Source organism: Megascapheus bottae, chromosome 11 (assembly GCF_031878675.1).
Source record: "Megascapheus bottae isolate mThoBot1 chromosome 11, mThoBot2.hap1, whole genome shotgun sequence".
Classification (NCBI taxonomy): Eukaryota; Metazoa; Chordata; class Mammalia; order Rodentia; family Geomyidae; genus Megascapheus; species Megascapheus bottae.
In genome coordinates this window covers 8,803,444-8,815,920 of record NC_143519.1, presented here as the reverse complement: position 1 = coordinate 8,815,920, position 12,477 = coordinate 8,803,444, and the positions used below count along the sequence as shown (strand labels likewise).

Below are 12,477 nucleotides of genomic sequence, written 5' to 3'. Positions count from 1 at the left end.
ATGGATAGCCATGTTAATATAATCCATGAGGCAAGGCAAAGGCACACAGGGCACTTCTATGACTCTGGGAAGGGTTAGGTTTGGACTGGCCTTGTAGGACTGCTTCAGCCAAGCAGGGTCAGGAGCTGGGTCTCTGGGCCTGGGGTGCCGGGCTCCTAGGACTTGTAAGTTTCTGCATGAGACCTAGTTCTGTTCTGCTCTTTTCCAGGCAGTGTGTGAAGAAGCACTAAAGTTCGGGCCTCATCTGGGTCTTTTTCTAGATGCAGTGGTTTTTGGAGGAGAAGATTTTCGAGCCAGCATAGGTGCCAAAGACTTCTCTGTCTTCCTCACGCGCGCGCGCGTGTGCACGTATGTGTGTGTGTGTGTGTGTGTGTGTGTGTGTGTGTGTATGTGTACTGTATACAGTTTTTTTTCTTTGCCCCCCACACACGGACATTTACATAACAATGCATATTTACCAACCGTGACAATGACTCTTCCCTACACTGGCATGGACCACTTCCTCTGAGCTGTCCTGTTTGCAAGACACTACATTTTTTACTTTTGCTATTTTATAAAATAACTAATAAGAAGCTGTTGCACATTTAAGAATATACTTTGTTCCTAATGAACACACTACCTGACCAGCCTCATGGAGGCTTAAATGTTTTGTCTTCACCTCAGTCTGAGGACAGGCCAGGGCCTTTCAAACAAACGTAACGTGCTTTCACATTAGCCCTTATGAATTCTTTTTCTACATTAAATGTAGTATGTAAATATTATTTAATCCACATCTTAAATTTATTTTAAAATATGTTCCAGAGCCCTTTTCATTAAGTATTTACTGAGGCCCTGCTGTTTTTCACTCATGGTCCCCTGTTCCCAGGCACTGAGCGCCTGCTCAGGGTGATTGTGTAACTGGAGGCTGGGGGCCAGGGACACAGAACGTGTTTCCAGAACAGCATCCCACTGACTTGGAGACATTTCCCCTGAGCAGTGAGTGCCACAGACAAGCAGTGAGCCCCACCCACACATACACCTCCCGTGTGAGGGGAATAAAAGGAACTTCTGTAATACTTGTTTTCCCTGGAGACTTGTATGTCCCATAGCTCAGTAGACTAGAGAAAGCATAGCACCCAGAACAAGTGACTTATCCTTACTCCTGAGCATTCCCTCCAAACCCCGAAGTGCTTGACCCAGAGCCTCCGTGAGAGCAGAGCATTGCAATCCCAGCACAGTTGGGATGGGCCTAGCACACGCCATTCTGCACTCAATGTGAGCAGTCAGCCATGTCTGTGCCTGGCTTCTCAGCCACTTTCTGACTGACATTGGACTGACACTTCCCAATGACAAAAAGGAGGAAATCAAGGTGATGCCATCTCCTGAAATAAACGGGGCCTTTCTCCGTGGCATGTAGAAATGGTTGTGTTTCGAGGCACACAGCCAGTAATGTGGACACGTATGTGGTGAGATCTGCCTCTCTGTGCCCCTCTTCCTCTCCATTTGAATAAATATTGTTCTGAGCAAATCCCAAGGAGACACAGATGTCTTTACACACTTAAATGCCTTTCCAAAGTTAATAAATAATAAGTTTCTCAAAATTAAAAGCCTTCTATTTTCCATCCACATTCTCATTTTCAGGAGCAACAAGTAGCAAAGAGACCCAGGACATTCTCTACGCCCGACAAAAGATTGTCGTGGTGGCGAAAGCATTCGGCATACAAGCCATTGATCTGGTGTACATTGACTTCCGGGATGGAGACGGCCTTCTCAGACAGTCGAGACAGGGAGCTGCCATGGGCTTCACTGGTATGACTTCTAACGAGAGCTTAGAAAGCAGTGTTCAGATTAGCAAAAGAGAAGCAGAACCAGAAACATCACCTCTCACATCATCAGATGCCTCATGTATTCACCCGCTCCCCGCCCCCCCCACATACACCTGCCCCAGGGGAAGGTCAAATCGAACCGATAGGCAAATTGTCACATTTTTCTCTGGCTTTGAAAATCAAAAGATGATCTACTCATTTTATTTTTTCTTTATATTCATTACCATTTATTTTCTATCCTCTTTAAGTATTTTATTATAGTTTTAGCTGATCCCCAGAAGAAGAGTTGCCAGAAGAATTTCGCTTGATGTGTAGAAGAAAACGTTCCCAAAATAGTCAAAATATTAATTGGTTTCTTAAAAAATCCTGATACTGTCTGTGATTTGATTTTTACACATACCTAGTTTTTTTTCTTCTTTGGCCACTCCCATCTCCTTCTGCCCCCATCTCCCAGTTACCATGTCCATGTCCCGGCACACCTGTGCATATTGGCCAGCGCGGGGGTCAGCAGAGGCCTCTCGGGGCTCAAGTGGGCAGCTGCCATCACTGTACCAGTAGCTCCTGACCCCGTGAGCCCAGGAAGCCACAGAAAATGGCGGGTTTACGACAGAAATCTGTATACTTTCGTAAAATCGCTATAGGATGCTTTGGCCACTCTAGGCACCAAAGACAGCAGTCCTTGTCTGTTTTCATGCCAAAAGTTCTAAGAATATCAATATTAGAAATACACCTTATAATGTGAGAATGGAGCAAATATCACTTTTGCAAGTATTTGATAATTGTATCTAGTTTGTATCTTCTGAAATGTGAAAGATGGCTGAACGGAATATGATTTAACCTAAAACAAAACTGAAAAACTTAAAGAGCAACTAGTTAAGGAGGAAAACAGTTATTTTAGAATTAAATAAAGCACTGACTTGTGTGCTTATAACACAGAACTAAAATAAACATGAACTTCTAATTCTTTGAATTAAAAAAAGGAAATATGATCCCTTTTAGAGAAGTATTTTTCCATTATCTGAACTAATCATTAAATGAATCCTCCCCACATAGAATACTGACCGAGAAAGAAAAGAATCCCCTGCCACATCCATGAGGTGGTTTTTGTCCCTGTCTCCTTCCAACAACTGGTTAGGATGTGGCCCAAATAGAAAAAGTTGAAGGAAAAAATTCCATGAAATCTGTCTAAAAGACCCTGGTGTCATTTTCCTAAAATGTGTGGCATTGGCTTCCAGGCAGCCAGATGTTGCCCTGAAATCGGAACTGATGCAATAGAAGAGCGAGAGCCCTGGTCTCTACCACCAGCAGTATGAGCTGGGTTTCCTCAGCTTCCTCCGGGGTGCTGTTTGTCCCAGAGACTCCAAGGGCTTGGAGAGTTTCTCTAGGACACAGGACTGAATTAAATCGGCCCCCAATTTAATCACAGACGACAGGCTATTTCAAATCCGGTTTAAATTTCTAGACTGTGCCCAACTCAGCACGAGAAACTTATGGACCTGGCACTATTGTTTCTCCACAACAGGGAGTATTAAATCACTGAGCAGTGGAAGCGGGGGGATGGAGAGGGACTGAGGGCGCAGTGCCCACTGCATGTTCAAGTGAACGTGACCACGCGTGGGGCCACACACTAACCATTCTGTAATTTTTAAAGAGAAGGTCTTTGTTGCCCCAACTATATTTCCACAGATTAATTAAAGGCAATTAAAAGATATGAGATTATGTATACTAGGTATTTAAAAAGTAAATGTTTTTACTACTTTAGACTACACATGATCTGTTTGGCATTTAACTTCCATACCTTATGCCTTACAGGAAAAAGAGAGGAAAGAGAGGTCAGGAGGACCTGGTTTTTGTTTTGTTTTGTTTTGGGGGTGGTAATAGAGGAAGTAGGAGTACTATGCCCTACTCTAAAACACCTATCCGGACCAGGTAGTGGCAGGGTTTAAACTCACCGGAAGTATTCCGTTACCCATAACACTGATGAAGATTGAGTTTGGGCTGTAAGAATTTTCTGTACTTTTAAGATATATATTTTAAAGATTTGTCATGTTTTAAAAGTCATATACCCAAAGGGGTGCTATCGTTTCTTTACTACAGTCGTTATTTCCTGGGGTAACAATCCATGTTGATTGATTTTAAATCAATGCATTGGCGGGATAAATAGCTACTAACTTTAGGGCGTTGTTTTGTTTTGTTTTGTTTTAATAAAAAGGCACTCGAACTAAATCTTGGACTAAAGCTTTACCAGCTGACTTAGTCATTATAGTTACTCCAGGGCTGCATGCTGAGAAAAAAGATTATAAATATGAAGCACTATAGGTTTTCTTCTTTTTTGCAGTCTTTTGTAGAAGACAAAAATGACACCATCATACAGTTACCTAAAAGACTTGACAGGTATTGATTTAAAGCAAGATATATCAAGTGGTACTGTAAAAAGGATTTCATGGTCATAAATTTTAATGTCGTCCAATTTTGCACCCTCTCAGTAACTTGTCAATAACAACTCTTCTGGATAAAATATTTGCCTCATTCTCACATGGCATTAAAGTCTGTTGGAATACATATGATACGATAAAAGAGAAGTTCATGTATGAATGTACAGAAATTTCTAAAACCTAGCACACACCCTAAAAAGAGCCCAATTACCAAAATGTTGGTACCCAGGCACTCTCAGAGATTTCACAGTATTCTAAGTAGTCTGTTTGCTCCACAAATTACAGTACCTATAGCAGGAAGTTGCCATGAAATAGGCCTGGTTAATTATGTACATAATTATAAGTTATGTGCATAAATGATAAAATTCAGGGCTAACAATTAGTAGAGAACGACTATCAACATAACTATTATATTACCTAAATATTATTTCAGTATCTACTATTGGAAGGAGCACTCATGTTGTGTCTAGAAATTATTCTTCAAATAAATTAAAGTATTATTTGAACAACAATGTGATTATTCACTGTTTAAATAATATTTGTAACAAGTGTTACAATTATTTATTACTTAAATAATAATAATGATTTAAATAATCATAAAGTGCTATTCTTTATATAAGATTTTTTTTAATGTTTTATTAGTATACTGACGGAATGAAATAGCAGTGAAAGGACTTTTTAGTTATAGCATGGCAAAGAAAAGACATTGTTTTATTCAGTTAAACTCCTTTGAGTGAAGAGCTAAAATTTTTTATCAACATTGTTCCTTTTTCTATTCCACAGAATAATGGCAGTAAGAAAACATTATTAAAATATTTTATGAATTTATAACAAATTATAAATGCATAAAACATTCAGCTTTAATGTATACTAGGTACATTTTAAAACAACTGTTTCAAAAGCTAACTAAATTGATATACTAACAAATATATCCAGGAGAGTGAATGAACATTAAGAGTATATTCATTTTTATAGAGGCAAATTGTATCTTTAACTTTATCATGTAATAAAACATAATCTTATCATTATTACAACATTAAATTATCCTGCATTTTATTAATGGCCTAATTAGATTTCACATTTCCCTGATTACTAAATTGTTTCTACAACAACAGCATGATTTCACAGAAGCCTTTGACACTTAAGTCTGTATGATATTTTTATTTAAAAATCCTTAACCTTTGAAAAGAACTGAATATTTCTGGAGGTATTTCTACAGATAAGATTTCTTCTAGGATGTGTTAGGTGCTTATGAAGTGGGAAAAACAGCCAACCTTTCTTCTAGAAGCAAAAAGGGAAAATTTACATGTATTTTGGATACAGAAGTTTTCCATATATTTTCAGTAAAATAAGACTAATCTAAAGGCCATAGCATTCAACTCTGCCTTCTACCTTAGGTATTAGATATACTGCTTCATTAAAATAGCACATGTTAGAGATGACACATGTTCAACTTGAAGAAATTTAAATGTGTCATTGTGAAACAGTATTTGATATTAATATTGTAATGTCTTTCTATAAGCTAGATGAAAATTGACGTGCAGCTTCTACAAGTCATCATGGAAGATAGCAGAATCCTACAAAATAAACAAAAGGCAACTTGCAAAATTGGGAGACCTAATGATTCATGTTATTCTCCTTTAACCCCATATGATCACTCTAATTTGCAGGCATTATCACTTAAATTCCCAGGCAAAACTGCTATTCAACACGCTTCCCGCGCCATCCACCTGAACTGAAAATGGAGATTATCAGCATGGAGGTGGCATTTCTATAGGATCAGAAACACAACTGTATTGCTTATCATATGGTGTTCTGGAAAAGCTTGCCTGATTACGGGTTTGGTTTTGTTCTGTTGTGGGTTTGTTTTCTTCCTTCAAAAAAGTTCTAAGTTATTTAGCACACAGTGAGACCTTGTTTGCACATCCATCCATATGTGAAATCCTGGTGTGCTCGCTCTCTCTTCAGGTAAGCAGGTGATCCACCCCAACCAAATCGCTGTGGTCCAGGAACAGTTCACCCCCTCCCCGGAGAAAATCCAGTGGGCTAAAGAACTGATTTCGGCCTTTAACGAGCACCAGCAATTAGGAAAGGTAAATGTTTTGTCACCACCTTGGGTGAAGTGGGGGTTTAAAATACTCTGGGGGAGCATGAAAAAAAATGTTGGAATAGCTTGAGGAAAACTCATTTTATTTGGTGGTGGTGGGCTGTGGGTGGGCCAGAAACAAGATTCATCAGTCAGACAGTGGGCGAAGGTAGATGTCCCCTTCCCCATTCCTAAATATCCCACTAACTAACTGGCCCTCCACTCTCTTGTTTTGTTCTTTTCATAAAGTACATTGGCATCCTTAGAGAAAATAGAAGTCTGTTTCATTTTTTCCTCTGTAGAATTCCATGCAGCATCATATGAAAATAATTTTAGATCAAAGTGAGAGCAAGTTGTAATGAAATAAACACAGTTTGAACCAAATGGTTCTTGTGGAGAAAAGAAATAAATTTCAAGTTATTTTAATTTGGGGGAGGGGAACAAAAAAGTACAAAAATCTCCTCTGGTTTAATCATTTAAGAGTGGGAGGTTGTATGTGTGATTGTACCGATTTCTGGACTTGAGATTTGGATAGAATGGAAAGCAAATTAACACTGGAGAACGGTTGTTCCTAATTTAGTGCATCATTGAGCCTCACGTTTCCTGCTCTGTGGGTTTCTGCTATGTAAATATTGCAGTGGTAATGCACAATCTGTCTCCACTTTGTGCCAGTAACACTTAAATTAGGTGTCGCCTGAAGGAAGATTTTATGCTAGTTGCAGCATTGTCAGTTAATTATCTTAAAGGTTATTTGCAATAATACTGTTTGCCTCTTTTTAAGAGGATAGGAGGGAAAGTTACCTCTATAAATCTATCCTAGAAGTAATCACTAAACTCAGCCTCATGATTCCCATAAGGAATAAAGTTTTGATGCCTTCAGTGCAAATTTACTTAGGAGAAAGAATAAAGAAAATAATGGAGGTTTTGGATATTAAACAACTTCCCTTCTTTTAAAATTAAAAAAAAATTAAAAAGAGGAAAAGAAGAAAAGCAGGTACAGTGGTGAAGCCTGTGTCATCCTGTGAGCAGTGACCTTTGCACTTTTCACCAGCAGCAGAAACGCCTGAGGACCCCAGGACTTGTAAACATAGGTGACAGTATTACATGAGTCCCTCCCTATGGAATGACCTTCAAACTTGATCTTCTACTCTGATCATACACATGCACATGAATGCATGCTCATCTTTGCACAAACTCATTAACAGAGTATACTATATCAGAAACATCCATACCACTTAGATGTTTATCCTTCATTATAAAGAACATCCTTTCATTTCCCATCCACAGTGACCATCAATAAAAATAGGGCAGTTCATAGAAAAACATTTCTATTTCTTTTTCTTTTTTTTCTTAGTCTTTAAATAGTTGTGTAAATGGGTTTTGATTCAACATGTCAGTTTATGAACTCAGCGTATGTGGATCAGCGTCACCTTTCTGTCATTCTCCCCCACTAGCTAGAAGATTTCTGTGTTGACCTGTTGTATTTTCTCCATCTCTACATCTTAAATCAAAACTCAAGATCCAGCCAGCTGCTGGTGGCTCACACATGTAATCCTAGCTACTCAGGAGGCTGAGGTTTGAGGCTTTCAGTTCAAGCCAAACTGAGGAAGGAAAGTCCATGAGACTCTTATCTCCAATTAACCACCAGAAAACTGGAAGTGAACCTGGGCTCAAAGTGGTAGAGCACTACCCTTGAGCAAAAGAACTCAAGGAGCAGCTCCTAGACCCTGAGTTCAAGTCCCATAATTCACAAAAAAACCCCACCCAAAACCCTCAAAATTCTCTATGAATAAACAGATATCCCCCTACAGAGCAGACCATGGATTCTTTCAGTTACCTATGCAAACAACTCCGTGAATTTCCCTCTTGCTAAGTAGCAGCTAGCCTGTATGAATACACATACTAACTCCCTCCACTTTGTGCCTTACGCCATCTAAGGATGCACACTCGACAAACACTTCTTGCTGAAATAGTAAACTGAGGCATTATGTACTCCATTAACACAACAGAGCTTGCAATGTGGACTGGCACAGCTTCCGTGGACCATCCTTGCTGCCTTTCACATTGCACAGCGAGGAAGGGAGCCCCCTAGCACTATAAGCAATAGAGTAATAGACAGGTCACCGTATATTTCACTAGCCCCTAAACAAGACCCAAGCCAAAAACATTCTTATTTTGACATTTGGGTTCATGAATGAAGGAGAGACAATTTTTTGTTGTATCTTGAAAGTGTTATTCCCACGGGAAATTGCTCATGCCCTTTGATTAAATGTTAAATTCTGAGCCTATCCTCCCTGCAAGAATTGCCCTCTTGTTGGGACATAAACTTTCACAACAGTGTGGTCAGATAGTTGTTCTTAAAGAGAACCATAGAAACTGGAACAGAGGAGAGACAACCTTCCCTTCTCAATTTGTGGAGGCTTGTTTCCTACAGCAAATTCTCCAGATGGTTTGTACAGCAGTGTTCAAATCATCCAGGTAATGGAGCATTTTAGTAGGAACACAGGGTTATTTTATCCAGTTAACATGTTTCTTTTACCTGGCATAGAATCTATCTGGCCACAAAAATTGGTGACTCTAGGTCTTGACGAGTTCTTGGGGTTTAATAGTATGAGTTCTGTTCATGAAGAATTCATATGAATAGGTAACTCAGTTGTAGAAAGAATCACCTCCAACAAATGTCAAATGTCAAATCGATTTAACTCCAGATGTGAATCAATTGATGAAAACATGGACCTTTCAGAACTGCCCACAGCATAGATGACTCTTAAGAATTGAAAACTGGTGATTCATGCCATAGTGAGACACTCGGACATTTCTAAAAGACTTCCTCCTACTTGAATGAAAATGTCATTCAAGTAATGTTTTAACTAGAAACAACCCAAGAATGCAAAACTATATCTCTTTGTATTTCTGTATTTCGTCCTTCACCTATCTTAAATTACATTTTTCCCAAAGATCAAAGACATAGCTACGTTCACAGCTAATACTAAGTCATTTGTGTTTTCTATAGTAATAACAATTATGGTTATTGTTATCCAAACAATAAAAGTCCAACTTTTTCTTTCTGTCTTCTCCAAAGAACAAAGTTCATAGAAATACTTAGATCATGAGACAATGATTTACTGGGGTTCAGAGTCTGTAATAGGAGAGATTTTCATTTTCCTTTATTTCAATTAGAAGTTTTGTGGAAATGGAGTTTGATGATTTTAATGTCATGTAAGGTGGAAAACCACTTTACATTAGAAAAATGGTAATAATAATCAGATCATTCACCTATTATCCTATGGCAGGTAATAACACTTGTGACTGTGTCGTTTCAACAGTCTCCAGGAGTTTTTCAAGCTAAAGAATTTGTGTGGCATATCACTCCCACTAAGCAGATTTAGGGCAATATTCTGGACTCCAGATTATCTTCTTTTATTAAAACCTGTCAGAAACGTTTAAACATTCCATAGCATCTATGGTCCTATTTAAATTCCCCAAAATGAAAGCATCTGTAACTTAGGTAATAGCATCATGGTGAGGTTCGCATCCTCACAAAAGCCACACTGGCCTTCCTGTACTTGCAAAACCTATTTTGAGATACAATCAGCATCTGACTAATTACATCAGCTTCAAATTATTTAACAGAAACACTGCAGCCTGAATTTCCACATTACTTGTTTTAAATTTACAAAGGATTTTCTTAAAAGTCAATTCCGTTTTGTATCTTCTTTCATGGTGATTCCAACAATATTTGAAAACTCTCCATTCAGAATTGGATTTTGTGTGAACTTACTGAACAAATGGGACTTCAACAGTTCTTTATTCTTAACTAAGAATTTTATACAGTATGAAAATTGGATATTTAAAATAAAAACTTCTCAAATAAAGAATCAGTTAACACTGATATCAATAGAAATTGTAATTTATGTAGAAATAAATATGTATAGTACACATATTTATTTTAAATATGTTTGAAGCTGTATTTTTCACATCTGTATTGTGAATTTAGTGCTTTTTTTCTTTTTACTTCTTCACTACTTACTTGGCAAAAATGAAAGCTAAAGGAATGAATCTATTGCTTTTAAAAATAATTGTTAATAATCATAGGGAAATCTAAATGTACGAATTACATTTCGTTCTAGATAAATGTCAAGATTCTAACAGAAAAATTTGAAGGGAAATAAATACATACATATATGCATAATTCATGTGATAGATTTTTAAAGTGCTTTGCTAGAATATGCGTATTTATTTCTGCAATATCTGGCTACAAACATGATTGCTTCATTTTCAGTTTTCCAAGCATCATTCTGTTTTATTCATATTATTGTGGTGTTTTACTTGGCTTTGGGAGGATTGTGTTTAATGTCTTCAATGTTTTTCATTTGTTGTATGGGTACACAATCTGGTTACAAGCCTAAGAAGGAAGAAATTTATCTTATAATCTAGCTCTGATTAATGATCATCAAGTTCAAAAAGAAGGTCACTACCTGACCTAACAACTGTAAATATCCACACATACATTATAATTTCACTCATGAGCAAACAATTGTACAAATTAACAAGAGGACATTAATAAGTACACCCAATAGCAGAATATAAATTAAGAACTTCTCTCTTACTAAAGAAAATAGAAAGTAAAATTTGTTTTCATCATGTAATAAATCTCCCCTCCCAGGCAGTGAACATAAAGGGTTTTCATAGGTATTTGATTGCAGCTTGCACACCTTTCCTTTATGTTTCCAAATGCCGGGCTTTACAAAAGAAACACTGTTCAGTCCAGATGGCCTTCTCCAAGGCTCCCTGAGAGAACTCAAGAGAAGTCTCCCTAGCCAAAAATATTGTTTCCGCTATTCAAGTGCCAGAAATCCCACTGCCAGCCTTTCACGCACATCAAATAAACCATCTAAAGATTTGGTTGTTGTCTTTGTCAACCGAAAGAGTTGGTTCCACTAATAGATGACGAGCCTCACTCGCTACCCACCCTGCCACCCACAGCCTCCTCTTTATTCGTGAGTAGGAACACTCCAGTCAGCGCTGAGGCATTTCTGGTGAAAGTGAAAGATGAAGGGACAGAACTCTGTTTTTGAGATTCTTAGTAGTTACTTCTTTTCCTTTCTGTCCTTGTCATTTCGTATCTTCAGAACTATATGCCATTTTTTACTTGAAAATGTCTAATTCCTAGGAATTGGAGAATCTGACAAAGATGATTTATGATTGTTTTGACTAGCACCAAAATTGCAAATCTTTAAACTTATAATTCAGATCAGTGCATTTCTAGTGCTGACAGTACCCCATTTCGCATTGTTTTTAATGGCAAATGTATGGTTCATTCTTAGAGGATAAGAATATTCATAGGTGAAATCTTACAACCTTGACAACTTGATACTTGGATTATTTGCATCATTCTTAACTTATAACACATTCCTAAGGATATTGTAGTCAGAATCATTTTTTTACTCTCATATTTTTCTGGATTTTTTTTCCCTCTCAATTATAAATTTTAGAAAATGTTGATAAAAATAAAAAATGTCAGAAATCTTCTAGTGAGAGCCCTTCCATTTACGATGGATCCACGAAAGGTTCAGAATTGCCCAGGTAGGGCTAGAGCTGTGCCTCAAGTCCAGGATCTGTTTATAAACACAGATAGGAGTGTGGTTGGCATAAATGTGTTTTAGCTGGATGACAAAGAACGTCATGCTAATGACAAACCGGAGTCTTCAGAGTATTCCATCACAATCAGAACGTGATGTGGGTGTTTCAAACTTAGGAACACACAGTGTTTTTTGAGCTCGAGCAGAAACTGATGAGAAAAGAAAGAAAGACCCTATATCTATATGTTTCTCCAGGCCCTCTTCTGTCTGTGCCACCCTGTTCCTCTGTTCTTGTTCACTCAGCCTGCCCCCCAAGAGGGCTTGTTGGTCCACTCTGTCAGGATAGCACTCATTCCTTACTAATTACTATCATTCATTCAGTGTCTGAAGGAAGGCTGAAAAGAGGCCTCATATGTAGACCAGAGCTCACTCAGTTCCATCTTAAGAATATATACCTGAAGTTATGTTCTCAGTTCTACCTTTGCTGCACAAACAAATCTTGGCTTTCGGTGTTTTTCAAGGGCAAGAAGAAGACTATTTGAATTATTTAACCTCTTGGTCTCTCTTAT

At 38.0% G+C, this 12,477-nt stretch overlaps 1 protein-coding gene across 4 annotated transcripts in view; it reads left to right on the top strand.

The window, feature by feature from the left end:
* Clybl (citramalyl-CoA lyase) overlaps positions 1–12,477 on the top strand; it is a 177,643-nt gene that overhangs the window by 154,715 nt on the left and 10,451 nt on the right. For all 4 annotated transcript variants that reach the window (XM_090341927.1, XM_090341928.1, XM_090341926.1 and 1 more), the window contains exons 5-7: positions 209–302; positions 1,621–1,788; positions 6,209–6,333. In XM_090341927.1, the coding sequence (XP_090198053.1) occupies positions 209–302; positions 1,621–1,788; positions 6,209–6,333 (387 nt within the window). The remainder of the gene's footprint in view (positions 1–208; positions 303–1,620; positions 1,789–6,208; positions 6,334–12,477) is intronic.